Source organism: Suricata suricatta, chromosome 3, assembly GCF_006229205.1.
Source record: "Suricata suricatta isolate VVHF042 chromosome 3, meerkat_22Aug2017_6uvM2_HiC, whole genome shotgun sequence".
Lineage (NCBI taxonomy): Eukaryota > Metazoa > Chordata > Mammalia > Carnivora > Herpestidae > Suricata > Suricata suricatta.
Window position 1 is genome coordinate 32,164,295 of NC_043702.1, and position 15,516 is coordinate 32,179,810.

At 41.5% G+C, this 15,516-nt stretch overlaps 1 protein-coding gene and 1 long non-coding RNA gene across 3 annotated transcripts in view; one reads left to right on the plus strand and one right to left on the minus strand.

Annotated features, from left to right (window-relative positions):
• The window catches only part of KIAA2012 (KIAA2012 ortholog), a 104,802-nt gene that overhangs the window by 54,071 nt on the left and 35,215 nt on the right, over positions 1–15,516 (minus strand). The window contains exon 12 of the mRNA XM_029934049.1: positions 6,135–6,203. Coding sequence (XP_029789909.1) covers positions 6,135–6,203 — 69 coding nt within the window. The remainder of the gene's footprint in view (positions 1–6,134; positions 6,204–15,516) is intronic.
• LOC115287527 overlaps positions 1–15,516 on the plus strand; it is a 79,529-nt gene that overhangs the window by 4,565 nt on the left and 59,448 nt on the right. The gene's annotated exons all lie outside the window — the stretch shown is intronic.

Sequence of the window (15,516 nt, forward strand, 5' to 3'; positions counted from 1 at the left end):
TGCAGACTCCAAGTGGCCAAACATTCTGTGGTCACAAGGGCAGTAGCTCTCGGAGGTGCTGGCAGGAGCCTCTGTAAACACGAGTAGGGCCTGCTCTCACGTATGCCATTTCTAAGGCATGATTATTCTTTGATCCTTGGTATGCTCTCATGACACTTTCCCCATAATTTTCAGTGGTTCCTCATTGGAGAGGGGATATATCCACTGCCAAACAGATCTTAGAGAGCACTTTTGCCTTCTCAAAGCTTTGCACATGGACCTACTGACCCCAGCCAAAGCCAATGGGAAGTCAGCCTTTGTACCGTCATGGTTTTGTATTTTTGGTCAAAAATGGAAAATGCAAAGGCAAATTCCAGATTAATTCAAACAATATTCCCAGTATAAATTAAACCATAAAAGGAATGGTAATTTTGGTCCCTTTACATAGCCCTGCTGACTTTTCCTTAAGAATAATATCTAAAAATACTTATTTTATGTGATGACTCAAGATGTCTATGACCTATGGAGTGTTGGACATAGTATAATAAATCTTGATCTGCTTGTTTAGTGCAGGAAACCAAGACCCAAGATGCCCTCTTGGTATTGTCATTATCAAATTCTTGGGATAAGATTTCAGACCTTATTTATGCTACACATTTTTACTATAAATCTTCTTGGATGAAGAGGAGGATGAGATGGGCATATCAAACAGTTACTCAGACCTGAGAAAATCTCCAAGCTAAAGATGTACCCCAGGGAGGTCTAGTAAAGGAGCCAAGTAGACTCATCTAGAAGATATAAGTCTGTCTGAATGTAAATATGGAAATGCCTAGTAAATGCAAGAGCAATATTTTTCTTCCAAGTTGAAATAACAGTTCTTTTACTTACTTATATCTTCTTAGATGAAGTCTAGCTCAGTCTCAAGGGTTTGGCTTTAGCTTTGGGAATACCAACTTCTTTCAAAAGTTCATGAATTATTTTTTATGGAGAGGTCCAAAGGTACATGGCATTTTACAAGGCCCAAAATGGAAGGCAAGCTACTTGATGGAATTTAAATTCAAGTTGTGTGGCAACAAAATATTAACTACATGAGAAACCTCCAGTCAAGGTTCATCATAGGATTAAAAATGATGCCTGTGGTGGAAGACGGAGGAGGAAGGGAATTAACAAAAAGGCCGAAAGTGGAGCTACACACAAAGTGGTCAATTCAGTTCATGTGGTGATCTTAATTCTGCAGAAGATACTGTTCTTGGTCACTCACTCTTAAACAAAAATAGACATCTGGTCTCCTAGACTCTAGGCTTACCCCCTTCAGTCCATTTTGTTACATAGCCAGAAGAGTCATTTCTCTAAAATAAAAATCTCGTTCTATCAATTCCTGTGTAAATGAGATCTCACAGTCTTTGAGATAAATTTCTTAGTTGCTGCTATGGCTTTTCATGATGTGGCTTCTGCCTACCCCACTAGCTAATTGCATTTCTTCCCACTCCCTTCCCTACATGTGCCCTGTGGGCCAGTCATTATAAACTGCTTACATTTCTCCCACATCACCATGTTCTCTAACCTTAATGTGGTCCCTTCCTCTGGAGCAGCCTTAACTCTTCTTCACTTGGCTAGTTCCTACATATATTCTTAGAAACTCAGCTGAAGTGTTCTCTTACTCCAAAAAGCCTTCTTTAAGCTGTAGGCTGAGTTAGCCTGCACTCATTCATAGCTCTCACCACACTCCACTACTATGGCTGACACTAAGGCATGGACTTTGTCTCTCAACTCTGTTCTTGTGCGTAACACAGTACATAGCATTAGGAGGTCACCAATTAATGTTTGTTGAATGAATAAATGAATAAGCAATCTTATGTGCTTTGTAAAACAGATCCACTAATTCTTTCTATGGGACATGTTCTAATGCTCATGTCTTCATTATTTTTCAAATAAGGAATTGTATAGAATTAAGATAACAGCAAACAAAAATCCATAGGCCACAAGGCCTATGTGTGAAAGAAGCAAGAGAGAAGCTAGGAGGAAAAAAATCCTAAAGAAAAGCCTCATGCTTCTTTATAGCACAAATGTCTGAACGGCGGTGAAACAGGAAAGGGTATTTATGGATTACTAGTTAAGGAAAGTTATAATTTTTGATCATTCTGACAGAAGAAAAAATATTCTAAACTTATTATAGGTTGAGAAATATAACTGATACACACACACACACACACACACACACACACACACAAATGCACACCAGCCTTAAAGTGCATTGTGCTAAGCATTACTTCACTGCTTGAGCAAGGCTCTGATCCCTTGTGCATATTATACACTCTGTGAACAGCAGATTCTGGCTACCTGGGAGGGACACATTCTGTGAATTTCAGGAATCCTTAGTTTTGTGAATACCCCTAGTGTATATCATATCCCCAATAAAACTAAAGATAAATGAAAAATGAGGGGGAGTTCTTCAAGCGCTTAATGAGTCTGTAAATAAAGGATTAGAGTGATTTATAAAACTATTTTTTTGGCAGAGCATCATCAAAATGCTAAACCACTTTACTTTCTCTTACTTTCATTACCAGCCCCGGTAGCTGACGTTCTTTATAGGGCCATTAAAAATATTTATATGAAAAAAATCAGTGTTCTCTTTTTGAAAAATAACTTCACAAGAGTAATTGCAGGTGTTATAATGAACATAGATCCTAACAGCAAGATGTGGGTACTCAGAGGAGGGCAAGGTGCACTCACTAGCTTTGTGATGGTCTTCTGTTTTCCAGCCTCCCAATGTCAAGGATTTGACTCATGCCTCTGTAAGATGACATGCTGTATATGTCCCTGGTTTGTAAAGTCATTTGCAATAGTTGAAAGTGAACTTCCAGTCCACAAATACTCAAGTTCTACCATCTATATAATTTTTTATTTTATTTATTTATTTTTAAAAATAGTTTATTTTTGAGACAGAGAGAGACAGCATGAGTGGGGGAGGGTCAGAGAGAGAGAGAGAGAGAGAGAGAGAGAGAGAGAGAGAGAGAGACACAATCTGAAGCAGGCTCCAGGCTCTGAGCTGTCAGCACAGAGCCTGATGCAGGGCTCGAACCCACGAACTGCGAGATCATGACCTAAGCTGAAGTTGGATGCTTAACCAACTGAGCTACCCAGGTGCCCTCTATATAATTTTTTAGAATTGTATCATTTTTTCCTGAAAATATTCATTAAAAGCAAATGACCAAAAAGAGAACAAAAAGTTGTGAAAGATCTGTAGATGATTCCAATGAATAGATGTCTTAAGTTGCTCTTTGAATTCAATTCCAGGGAGTATCAAGTATTTTCAGGGTAGTGTTATATCCATTTTCTTAAAAGCAAATGAGGAATGTCAAGTACAAAGTGATGCAAAAATTTTTTGTTCAGGTCATTGAGCAAATCAAAGGAACAAATATGTTTCTTATATCTAAGCCCTGAAAGAGGTGCTCTGTGCACATGTCTGTAGTCCCGTTGGAATAGGAAGTTGTTATTTAATGGGGATAGCGTTTCAGTTTTGCAAGAAGAAAAGAGTTCTGGAGATCGGTTGCACAACAGTGTGAACCTACTTAACCATGTGAATGGCACATGTAAAAATGGTTAGGGCGGTAAATTTTGTGTTGTATGTATTTCACCACAATTTTTAAAAGTGACAGGAGATAGGAGGAGATGAGTAACTGTACTCCAGGCAGAAGCAACAGTGTATTCAAAAGCTTGGAAAGAAGAAAGAGATTTGCATTAGCCTAAGGTCTTTTAGTTACTAAGAGTAGAGAAGAGAAGAAATAAGTTTTCTTTCCCTTTCATGGATATAAAGCTTGCCATGGGGCAGTTCTGAAATAGTCTAAATCTGTCTTTGGCACTCTACTATTTCCCTGTACTTTTCTTTTTGGGCCTTCTCCTCATAGAGCTAATGTCCCTCTGTTCATCCAAGCTACCCAGGGCAACCCACCAGTTAGGAATGTTTCAATTCTTTAAACACTCTTTACCCTCATATTACCACCTCTGTTTTTACCTCTATCAGAATTTTTCGTCTTTCAGAGCATCTGTTCTCAGCTAGGTTGCAAGAGGACAGCCATCTGATGAATTAAATTTTTACTAAACTGTGAATGACTATAGCTTCTCAGAGGTATCAACCTTGAAAGAGAATACTTCTGAATTCAAAGTGATCCTAGTAAGATTTTTAATAGCAGAATGAAATGAAAATATAACATTTTTGGCCATATTAGGAAGAATGATTTTGGTCTGGAGAGCTACCCTGTAAATGGCCTATCTTCCTTGACAATCTGTCTCAAGAGTTTAGTTCTCCTAACCTATTACTACTTTTTTCAGCTTCTGTCCTCCCCATGTCTCTGAAAGTTGCAAATCATTTTCAGTGTTACCCACAAAAGGGTGTCTGATGCTGAGAAAGGGGGATTGGAGGGAGCAAAGGATGTGCAACAGAAGCCATTTACTTGTAGGGGTCATTAGGTCAGGAATTTCCGAAGCTTTCCATATTGTCAGATGGCAATGTGCCTATTTAGATTGATATCACCACTACCCCTGCATCCTGGTAAAAAATGAAGGGTTCTTGGGTTCCAGTCACAGCTTCTCCATTTAGCGTGTGACCTTGGGCAAGTCACTTAACCTCTCTGAGCCACATTGTCCTAGATGAAGAATGAAGATAATGATAGAATTTACCTCCTATCATTGGTGTGAGGATGAAGTGAAATAATGGATGTACAATGTTTGGCATAGCAAAGAGAGTGAACAATGGTACCTATCATCTCCATCATCACCACCATCCTTCACTAGAGAGCTCCTATTAAGAGCTACTTGCCCAGTTCTAGCCAATAAGTGAGAATGAACTGAACTGACCGTGGTCAGGATGTCCATCCGAGGAGAATGGCAGGAGGGGTAATGCAGAATGCCAGGCTCTCAAGTATTCTCTGCTTACAGATTTTGAGCTTGGCAAACATATGATTGTGCCTTTTCTCCTTTCAGTCTCGTAGTGTCTGGCAACACCAATTCCCTCCCCCCAGCTCTGGCTCTAGCATTGCGTCCTGTCACTATAGCAGGTCCCTCATTCAAGATTCATTGCTGCCTGTCCCCAAATAAGCAGTGAGGAAGACCACCCACATTTCTCTATCAATCAAAGACAGTTTTAGGAGAGAGAGAAGGTCTCTACACAATCATCCTTTATCCCTGGTCTGAAGCAGAATCAGCAATGGCGGAAGGCGAAGGATGAGCTAAAAGTCAGTCTACACTTCTGGTTTTTGCTTCTTTCTGCATGGCGGGAGTGAAATATGAAAGGAAGCTTGGAAGAAATAGTACTGGCCCCAGTCCTCCATTTAGAAAACATGCCTGAGGAGGGGCCTGGGTGGCTCAGTCATTGAGCATCTGACTTTGGCTTAGGGCATGATGATCTCATAGTTTGTGAGCTTGAGCTCCGATTCTATCTCTCTGCCCCTCCTGGGATTCTCTCTCTCTCTCTGTGTCCCTTGTTCATTTGTGCCCGCTCCCTCTCTCTCAAAAAATACATGCCTGAGAGCATTTTTCAAAGAGTTTCTTCATTTGCAGTTGTGCAGGTTGAGCTGTGCACAACTCAAGAGGCAGGGTCCTCCTCCTCATCATGTGACTTGTGCAGCATATGACCTACAGAACCCACAGGATGTCCTTGAATATTTCCCTTCCTGGGCCAGCCAAGTACAATCACTTGGTTCAGCTTCTCTTCCCCTCTAAGATTTATACTCAGACCACAGCACATAGGACTACCCATGAGTAACTCATGAGGACACCACATTTTTCAGACTCTCCAAGAAGTGAATCCTCTTTTCTACTTATTGCTATATTTGGGGAGAAATTGTGTGTTTCTGGAGGTCTCGATATGAAATAATATATATACAAGTCAAATGACATAGAGGAAAAGTAAAGTTGACCTTTTTTTTTCAAGTTTATTTTTGAGAGAGAGAGAAGAGAGAGTGAGTGTGTGAGCAGAGGAGGGGCAGACACAGAATCTGAAGCTGGATCCAGGCTCTGAGCTGTCAGCACAGAGCCTGATGTGGGGCTCAAACTCATGAACCGTGAGATCATGACCTGAGCCGAAGTTGGATGCTTAACTGACTGAGGTACCCAGGCGCCCCTAGAGGTAACCTTTTTTTAGAGGAGAGGCTTACCTTTTAGGAGGCATTGAATACTAGACTCCTCCTTTTCATGGCAGGTATTTGAATTGACAGATTCATAGGCTGAAAAACAATAAGGGTTTTACCTGTGAGTGAGAAAAAGTCTTGACAAAAGCTATTTTTCTTACCTCAAGACAAGGGAAAACCAAGTGGAGGCTTTGATGCTTAAGCCTCATAATAAATTGAATGGTTTAAAAAAATCTGTTGGTGCTATCATGGAGAGAGAGTTGATCTGGGATTTAAAAGGTGCTGAAGAAAATAATACTTTTATTGAAGAGGTTTAAGAGTGAAATCCTGTAGGGACCGTGATGCTGAAATTCTGAGAGGAGAACTTTTGCCAGAGCAAGAGCATGAAACAGTTAACGCTTGACACACGCTGTGAGGAGATGCCCAGATTTGAACAGCAGATGTGCTGTGGGGCCCCAGCGCGGCGACGGGGGTGACAGACAAGCGTGAGGAGCCCCAGCCTGCAGCTGTAGCGCAAATACAAGGGCAGGACCAGGGGAGACAGGAGGGATTCTAGCCCACCTCCTTCCAGCCAAGAAGACAGACAGGCTTTTTTTTTTTTTTTTTTTTTTTGCACAGCTCTCATGATTTTTTTTTGCAATCTCTTAAAGTTACCTTGGGCAGGCATGATTCTCCTGGCTGTCCTTGTCAGTCAAAATGAAAACTCGTTAAAACAACGCTGTTTTAATGGGTGAGGAGAATTTGGATGACAGACCAGAGGACAGTTAAGGGGTGGTGGTCGTAATAGATAGCAAAGAGGTAATGGAGTGGATCTGAAATGGAAGAACAGTTTTTAATGGGAAATTTGGCGGGCGGAGTATGGGGAGAGGGTGGGGTGGGTGTGTGACATGGAGGAGATAACAACACAGAGGAAAAAGTCGGAAGGAATCATAGAAAATTCAAACTACAAAATATTTTGAAATCTCCTAACCACCCCCCTTCAGACTCACTTTCAAATACATTTAGATATGTACGTATGTATTTATGCTTCTTTGTCTCATTACTGATAATAAATAAACTATAAACTAGAGAGGTTGCCAAAAAAGAATGTTTGTTTTTATTGATTTGCTAAACTGTGGTGGGCTTGGAAAAGCCTGTTCCTTGGTGTTTTTCCACCTCTCAAGTACGCACACACAGACTCACACACACACACACAACAGGCTGAGCAGGGCAACTTGGGATTCTGAGAACCAACACTGGAGAGAGGAAAAGCCATAATTAGTGTTAATTGTTGACCCTACAGTTCAAGAATAGATGCTCTGGAGAATGGGAAATGAGAACAAACATTAATTATTGAGTAGGGACCTTGGAGACAGACACTCCGGATTAAAAGGAGAGAGATAAATTGCATAATGAATGTTAATTTTCCCTCAAAGAATTGAGTGGTCGGCGGTTGGAAAGGAAAAAGAGGCTAAAACAATCATGAAAGAGAAGCCTCGCTGTGTGTGGGGGTAAGAGGGTACAGGAGGGTTATACACACTCTTTCCATCACTGCTTACTGCCTCGCCCTTTGCTTTACTCACATCTCCGAAGAAATTTGCTCTGAGCGTTTTTCTTAGGACTCTTACTGTATACCACAGCTTTCTGCTAGGAAGCTCGACCACTTCCCCAAGAGCACATAAGCCAGGAAACAGGTACACTGCACACTGACAAGCTGAGAGGTGTGTGACACTGAAATTTATTTTGTTTGTGTATTGCTGGGAAGTGTAACTTAAAATGAGGGAGGCGGCTAGAACCGAATGCCACTCAAAAGAGAGCTGTGGGCTGCATGTGCTGCTGTGGGGGTGATGGGCTCCAGGCCTTAATTGTTGCTTTAGCTTAAGTATAATTCATCACACACACACACACACACACACACACACACACACAGCCTCCAAAGAAACCCTCTTAACTGAAAGTGAAAATAGAAAAAAGGTAATTTGAGTAGAAAATTGGAGATGAAGATTGTAGCTAGTTTTGTAAAGAACTCTAGTTGGCAGGCTTGTCACTGGCTGCTCAGGTTCAGAGAGCTGGTGCACGTCCCCACAGCCAGGCAGCGCCCCCCGCGTCTGTGCACTGCCTTCTGTTCAGGCCCTCATCAGCTGTTGCCTGATGGCTCTGCAGTAGCCTGAGCGCTCAGCCTTTTCTCTTGCCTGTTCCTTCATGCTGGCACACGCACCAGGTTACATGACACCCCTCCTCAAACATCTGTGATTCCTTGTTGCCTAAAAAGCAGCATCGATAGCTCTAGCCTGGAACACAGGGTCTTCTCTGGTCTGGCCCTGGCCTGACTTTCAGTGCCATCTCCTCCCGGGAAGGCCCTCACAATCCATACACATGGACTGCTTATCGTTTTCCACGTGTATTCTACTTTCCTATCTCTTCTTATGTTTGTTCATCCTGGTCTCTCAACTGGTCATGTCTTTCTCTCTTCACTGTTTATCCACTTTTACTAATTTCTCAAAGGTTAGTGCAAGTGGATTTTCTCTGCAAAAATCCTTCCCAGTCCCCTACGTTAGAATTGATCGCTACTTCCTTGATTCACGTTGGTTAGGCCTCTAATGCGGCACTCCTGCCATTCTGCCTTGTGGTGGAGTTCATTGCTTGTGAGTCTGTCCTCACATGGGCTGTGAGGCCCTGCTGGGCACCAGCCACAGGCGCTGAGCCTTGGAAGCAGGATGAGAGAGCACAAGCTCTGGGATAGGGAGGCCTGGGAATGAGTAAGCTTGCTGCTTATCGGGTGAAATCAACATTCACAGGGGAGTTTGGCTCCTGTGTTTGTTTCCTCACCTGTAATATGTGAGTGAAAATACTCACTTCATGGGATTATTGGGCTGATGGAATCCGATGACACCGCTGACATAATGCCTGAGAGTATTTGTGCTCACTATCAACCTCTTTCTCTGTCCCTTGCATATGGAAGGCCTTCACATTTTATTATAGGAGTCAAACACACATGTAATAGATCTTCTCTCTTTTAGGTCCAATAATATTTTATAACAGAATTTTATTTAATATTTTACTAGATGTACTGTAAGTATGTCACCAAGCGTGAACTAGGATGGCAGGTATTATTTTTTTGATGCTAACAGGGAAACATGTATCATGTATTTCTGTATCATTCTGAGGACTGGAATTGGAAACATATTTGAGGGTAATCCTCTTTTGTTTTTTGGGGTAGCATGAACTTTTTTTAAATTTTAAATTTTTATTTAAATACCAGTTAGTTAAGATATAGTGTAATAATGATTTCAGGAGCAGAATTTAGTGATTCATCACTTACGTATAATGCCGAGTGCTCATCACAAGTGTCTTCCTTAATACTCATCACTCATTTAGCTCATCCTCCCCACCCCCCCTCCAGAAATCCTCAGTCTATTCTCTGTTTTTTAAGGGTCTCTTATGGTTTGGGATGGCAGATATTATTACAGTTGCATTATTTTAGTTAAGGAACACAGCAAGCTGCTGTGACAAAAAGACTCTAAAAGATAAACATTTATATATCTTTCTGGTAAGAGTTGAGAGGTAGGTGGGCAGATCGGGATGGCTTTGCTTCATGAAGTTATCTGAGCACTGAGATTTGTTGTATCTTATGACTCCATTATCTCATAGACTGTTGCCCTCTTCTACTGGTTGAAGCTATTTTACCACCTCAGCTGAGTCCAAGGGGAAAGAAGACGTCCTTTGATAAAGAGGAAGGCAAGCAGTGTCCTTTTAAGAAAATAACCTGCAAGTTGCACATGTTACTTCCATTCACATTTTGTTAGCTACAACTTAGTCATATGGCTATGCTTGGTTATAAGAGAGGCTGGAAAATATAATTTCTAGCCAGCAGCCATATATTCAGCTAAACTTGGATGCTTTTAAATGTGTATTTCTTTATTTTGATATATATAGAGAGAGAATGATTGCACAGGAACACACATGTGTGAGTGAGTGAGGGAGGAGCAGAGAGAGAGGGGGAGAGAGAGGATCCCAAGCAGGCTCTGCACTGTCAGTGCAGGTCCCATGAACTGTGAGCTCATGACCTGAGCCACAATGAAGAGTCAGGTGTTCAACTGACTGAACCACTCAGGTGCCCCTGGATGCTTTTAACAAAAGGCGTAATGAAAGAATGGATATTAGGGAACAGTTAAAGTCTCTGTGACTCACAGTTTCAACCATTATTTATGGGCAGTGTTCCAGGAGTGCCCGTGGTGTTTTCTGGGATATTCAGAAGTAGATAAAGGAGATTGACCCATAGGAATTTTAAATCTCAGAGAGGAAAGAAAAAAATGATAAAGGAAGTGATGGAATGCCTGGTGAGAGGCCCAGGCAGTGAGAATTAGTGGAGCCTAAGAAGTCAGTCAGCATGATGTCAGGTAGGCCGTCACAAAGAAGGTGGGAATTCAGCTAGTCTTTGAAGCCTGGACTTGGACAAGAGGGACTAGAGGTGAGTATGATTCAGTAGGCAGAGCTTTGACTTAAGTAGGTGCAGGAGGATCTGGATTTGAGCCTTAAATTTTCCACATAGAAGCTGTGTGACTTTGGGCAAATCCCCATACTTCTCTGGGCCTCAATATCCTTATCTATTGAATGAGAGAGTTTTCAAACTGTGGTCTCATATCTCTAGTGGCTCTGCACAGATCCCTAACCATCTTGGGAGGGGAAGAATTAGCTGCACTGTGGAGAAGTTGGGTGACATAGACCAACCCACTTCAACCAGACAGCTCTGCTGCTTTCCATGTAATCTACTAGTGTTCTAGCGAGTCTATTTGATAAGCTCTTCCTGTGCTTAAACAAGGATGAAGCTGATGCCTCCATTCCATCTCGAATCTGGGGTCCTCGGAAATGAAACAAATGCAAGGGAGGTAGACTTCATAATTTCATGGGCTTTGTAAAAAATGTAAGTACCATCATATGCAAAAAAAAAAAAGAGGAAGTAAATATTCTTCAAATTTCATATTGATTTTTTCCTTAAAAAAAAAAGAATTCCCAGTAGATTCAGAGAGAACTATTATTTTTGACATTTTTCTTCTTTGGGAGGCATGAAGTAGTGATGACACATTGTTAGCCAACTATGAGATAGGGGAGTCTTTGTGCTTATAAGAATCATGAGAGATTTTTGTCAAAGGAAAGGAGGCTCCCTAGTGTTTTTAGTGGTTCTCTGCTGGTGGCTGTTGGAACACCTTCCAGTGTGGGCTGCTGGGGCTTTGCTGGCCTCACTGTGGTGAGGGAAAGAACCCTACTTCTCTATGAAGTCCAGGAATAAGCTCAACTATCACAGCCTGCCCTGTGGGCTATGTGACAGACCCAAATTAGCCCCGTGCCGAGCCTCATGGGAATCTCCCATGATTTCTGTAAGGGGAGTATGTTGGTCAGAGCTTAGTAGAGAACAGAAACCACCACGTATTTTAAAAAGGGATGGAGTTACTACACAGTGCTGGGTGCTTATAAAGTTGCTGTGGCAACCACCTCAGTCTTCATTCGCTTGCTTGTCAGCGCAAGTAGCCCAAAGCTTCTGCCTTGCCTCTGCCCTCCGTGGCTCTTGCTAGTTTCGTAGAACCCAATTTGCACGCAGCTTCCTGATGGCAAAGGTTATCTGGGACGTGATTTTAGCCTTCTAGCCTCTGCAATACAGGAAGATCCACTGGGAGGAAATGCTAGGTGCCAAGTGACCATATCCAGTCACGTTTTCCTTTATTTCAATTGACCTGAGATTGTTCGAACTGCCAACATTATTTCTTATGGGTTATTAACAAACACTGATTGGATAAAAGGACCTTTTTGCACACTGGCTGCTTCTTACCTTCCTCTACTTCTCACTCAGAGAATGGGTAGATTGTGGACCTTATGATTAGAAGTGATGTTTGGAAAATGAAAACAAGAACAGTCATGAATTATTGAATGGCCGAGATCCTGCTTCAGGATTTAGACAGGAGAACTGCCCCACCAAGAGAGTCCCCTTGGGAAAAGGGCATATTTAGTAAGGTACAGCATTACAGCTGGAAGGAACTTTAGAAAGCATCAGTTTAGCATTTTTCAAAGTGTTCCAAAAATGACTTAGATCCACATGATGCTTTGCTGAAAACAATAAAGAATTAAGGGGTCAAATAAGTTTGGACAACAATGCATATCCTCATCTGAAAGAGTAGTAATTCATATTAGCATATCCGAGGCCTTGTGAAGTTCTGCAGTAAAGAATCTACTCAGCTAATTTAGCCCACTGGCTTCTACACTTATTTGACCTCAGAACCTTTTTTTTTTTTTTTTTTTTTTTTTACATAATGCCTGTTAACCTTCTGAGAAACTGGAGTTCTATGGGACATACTCTGGGATGATTGGATCTAATTCCATCTACTCTTTTCCCATATGAGGAAGCTAAAGTCCACAGCAGTGAAATTACTTGCCCACAATCACAGAAATCACAGGCTGAGCATAAACCCCAAGACTTTGGACACTTAGTCTACAGTTCTTTCTTTTTACCCTGCACATTACTTTGTCTAAAGGACTTTTCCTCCTTTATTTAAAAAAATTTTTTTTAATGTTTATTCATTTTTGAAAGAGAGAGACAGAGCCAGTGCAGAAGGGCAGAGAGAGGAATAGAGAGCATCTGAAGCAGACTCTGCACTGTCAGTGCAAAGCCCAGCGTAGGGCTTGAACCCATGAACTGTGAGATCATGACCTGAGCCAAAGTCAAACACTCATCTGGCTGAGCCACCCAGGTGCCCCTAATGGACTGTTCCTCCTTTAACTCTCCTTGCATCTTCTTTAAGGCAGCAGTTGTTAAGAGAAAGACTATTCAAGGAAAATCATATTCTTTTACCCATGGGTTGTCACAACCAACATTATCACAGATGCCAAATGGGGAAAGCAAAGAGAAAGTCAACCATTTATTATATGTTTGCCTCCAAATAGTCAGTGTTTTGAGACCAGCTGGAATATTCTTAACACCCTACATCTTTCTGTTTACCAAATTGGATATCACCAGGAAGTGACACGAAGTATATGATCTATTGCTAACACTAATTACCCCCAAATCTTCTGACCTTAGAACAACAAACCTTTATTATATCTTGCACAGTTTCTGTGGGATTCTGGGAGTGGCTTTGGTATGTGATTCTAGTGCAGAATTTCTTGTGAGGCTGTAGTCACGATGTCAGGCAGGATGGTCATATGAAGGTTTCACTAGGGCTGGAGCATCTCCTCTCGAGGTAGCTTACCCATAAGCCTGGAAAGTTTATTCTAGCTGCTGACAGGAGGTGTTACTTCCTTGCCATATGGACATCTCCAAAGGCTGCTTGAGTAGCCTCTTGACAGACATGGTGGTTGGCTTTCCCCAGAGTGACTAATCCAAGAGAGAGAGCCAGGAGAAAGCTGCAATACTTTTTATGACCCAGGCTCAGTCTGGGTCACTTCTGTCATATTATTAGAATAAGTCATTTATTAGAAGTTAGCCACTGTGTCCAGTCTACAGTCAAGGGAAGGAGTATTAGTCTCTCCCTTTTGGAGAAACAAATGTCAAAGAATTTGTGGACATATTTTAAAACCACCATGTCAAGAATAAGTTGTAAGAAGAAGGATGCTAATTAAATGACCAAAACAGGTACCTGGGTGATTCAGTCAGTTAAGTGGCCGGCCCTCAATTTCGGCTCAGGTCATTATCTCATAGTTCAGGAGTTTGAGCCTTGCATTGGGCTCTGCATCACAGCACAGAGCCTGCTTTGGATCCTTTGTTTCCCTCTCTCTTTTTCTCTTTGTCCCTCCCCTTCTCATGCTCTCTCTCTCACACACACACTTGCACACACACACAAAAATAAACATTAAAAAAATAATAAATGACCAAAACATAAAGAACATATTTGGGGTGATAATCCATTTAGGATAAGAACAAATGCTAACTGGAAACTCTGAAAGAGGTCAAGAATTTAAATTTACGTGGGGACACTTGGGCGGCTCAGTTGGTCAAGTGTCTGATTTTTTATTTCAGCCCAGGTGATGATCTCATGGTTTGTGGGATTGAGCCCTATGTGAAGCTCTTGCTTATAGCATAGAGCTTGCTTGGGATTCTCTCTCTCTCTTTCTCTCTCTCTCTCTCTCTGCCCTTCCTCGCACTCTCTCTCTCTCTCTATTTCTTTCAAAACAAACAAACATACATTAAATAAAAAAGATTTTAAATTTACATGAGACCTGAAGTTCCCAACCTGAATCACTGGCCCATACATCCTTGAACTTCTTGCAATAAAAAAACTTATGAAAGAAAACTTCTCTTGTGGCCACCATGACTGGAAACATAGGTGAAGGATCTGACTCAAGGGTCAGTAATGCAGAGACCGCAGCCACTGCTTTGACTTGTATCCTTCCAAGTGAACTTTTCCTTTCTTAGGCCTTTGAATTTTCTAAGTATTGCAATATCCCAACATAATCAAGAGGGTCAAATTTCATCTCTAGTCTTCACGTCTTTTTTTTTTTTCTTCTGAAGGGTTATATCCATTTATCTATGCTCTCTGAAAGCAAGATATCATGATCTAATTGCCTAAGAATGTATTTCCAAATAGATGTTGACAGAGTCTGAGAGTCTCAGAAAAGATCAGACAGATCATATTGTCTCCTTTACTCAAGATTTTTTTTAATTAAAAAAAAAAAAACAAACAACCCAACTGTGATCCCCAATGCACTTTCCTTTGTGGTACCTGGAGTATTCAGTCAATCAACAAGCATTTCTTAGACATATGATAAAGATAAGAGGTTCTCCAGGACTCATGTAATATTTAGGGAGCGAAACAGAAAACAGATGCAGATAAAAACAATAATCACAAAACTGGGATTGAGAGAGAGGAATGGGCTGAGGCAGTTATAAGAGAGGATGTGGATTTATTAAGAAGACTGTCCCAGAAAAGATGAGCCTTTGCCTGGAACTTAAAACAATTCTCAATATTTGTGGGCAATTGGGAAAAGGCTGGGAAGGGGGTAAGAGAAGGAAGCCTGGATGTCTGGGCCATCAGAGAGATGAGAAAGGAGTGGACCCGAATGTGGGAGATGAGACTGGAAGGTAGGGAGGGGAGGATGATCAAGATGGATCTGGACAAACTGAGCTACAAAGAGTTTGGTATAATTGGAGCAAGTCCTTTGTAAGAGTTGAACACTTTTCTTCATATACTCCTTTTCAAAATGAAATGAAACAAAACAACAGCAAAAAATCCTTCCCTTTCACAGAGACTCTTTGAAGGCTAGACCTGTTTTATGGGCCCCTGTAGGGAAATGTGGGTTTTAGGTTCTACCTTGTCTTCCAGGGTAGTTTCCAATCACCATCAAGACTAAAGGTCCACCAATTGTCTGTGGAGGAAAGGCTGGCAAGAGGCCAGTGACTGACTGACTGATGGATTGATTCAACCAGCTTACAGTGAATACC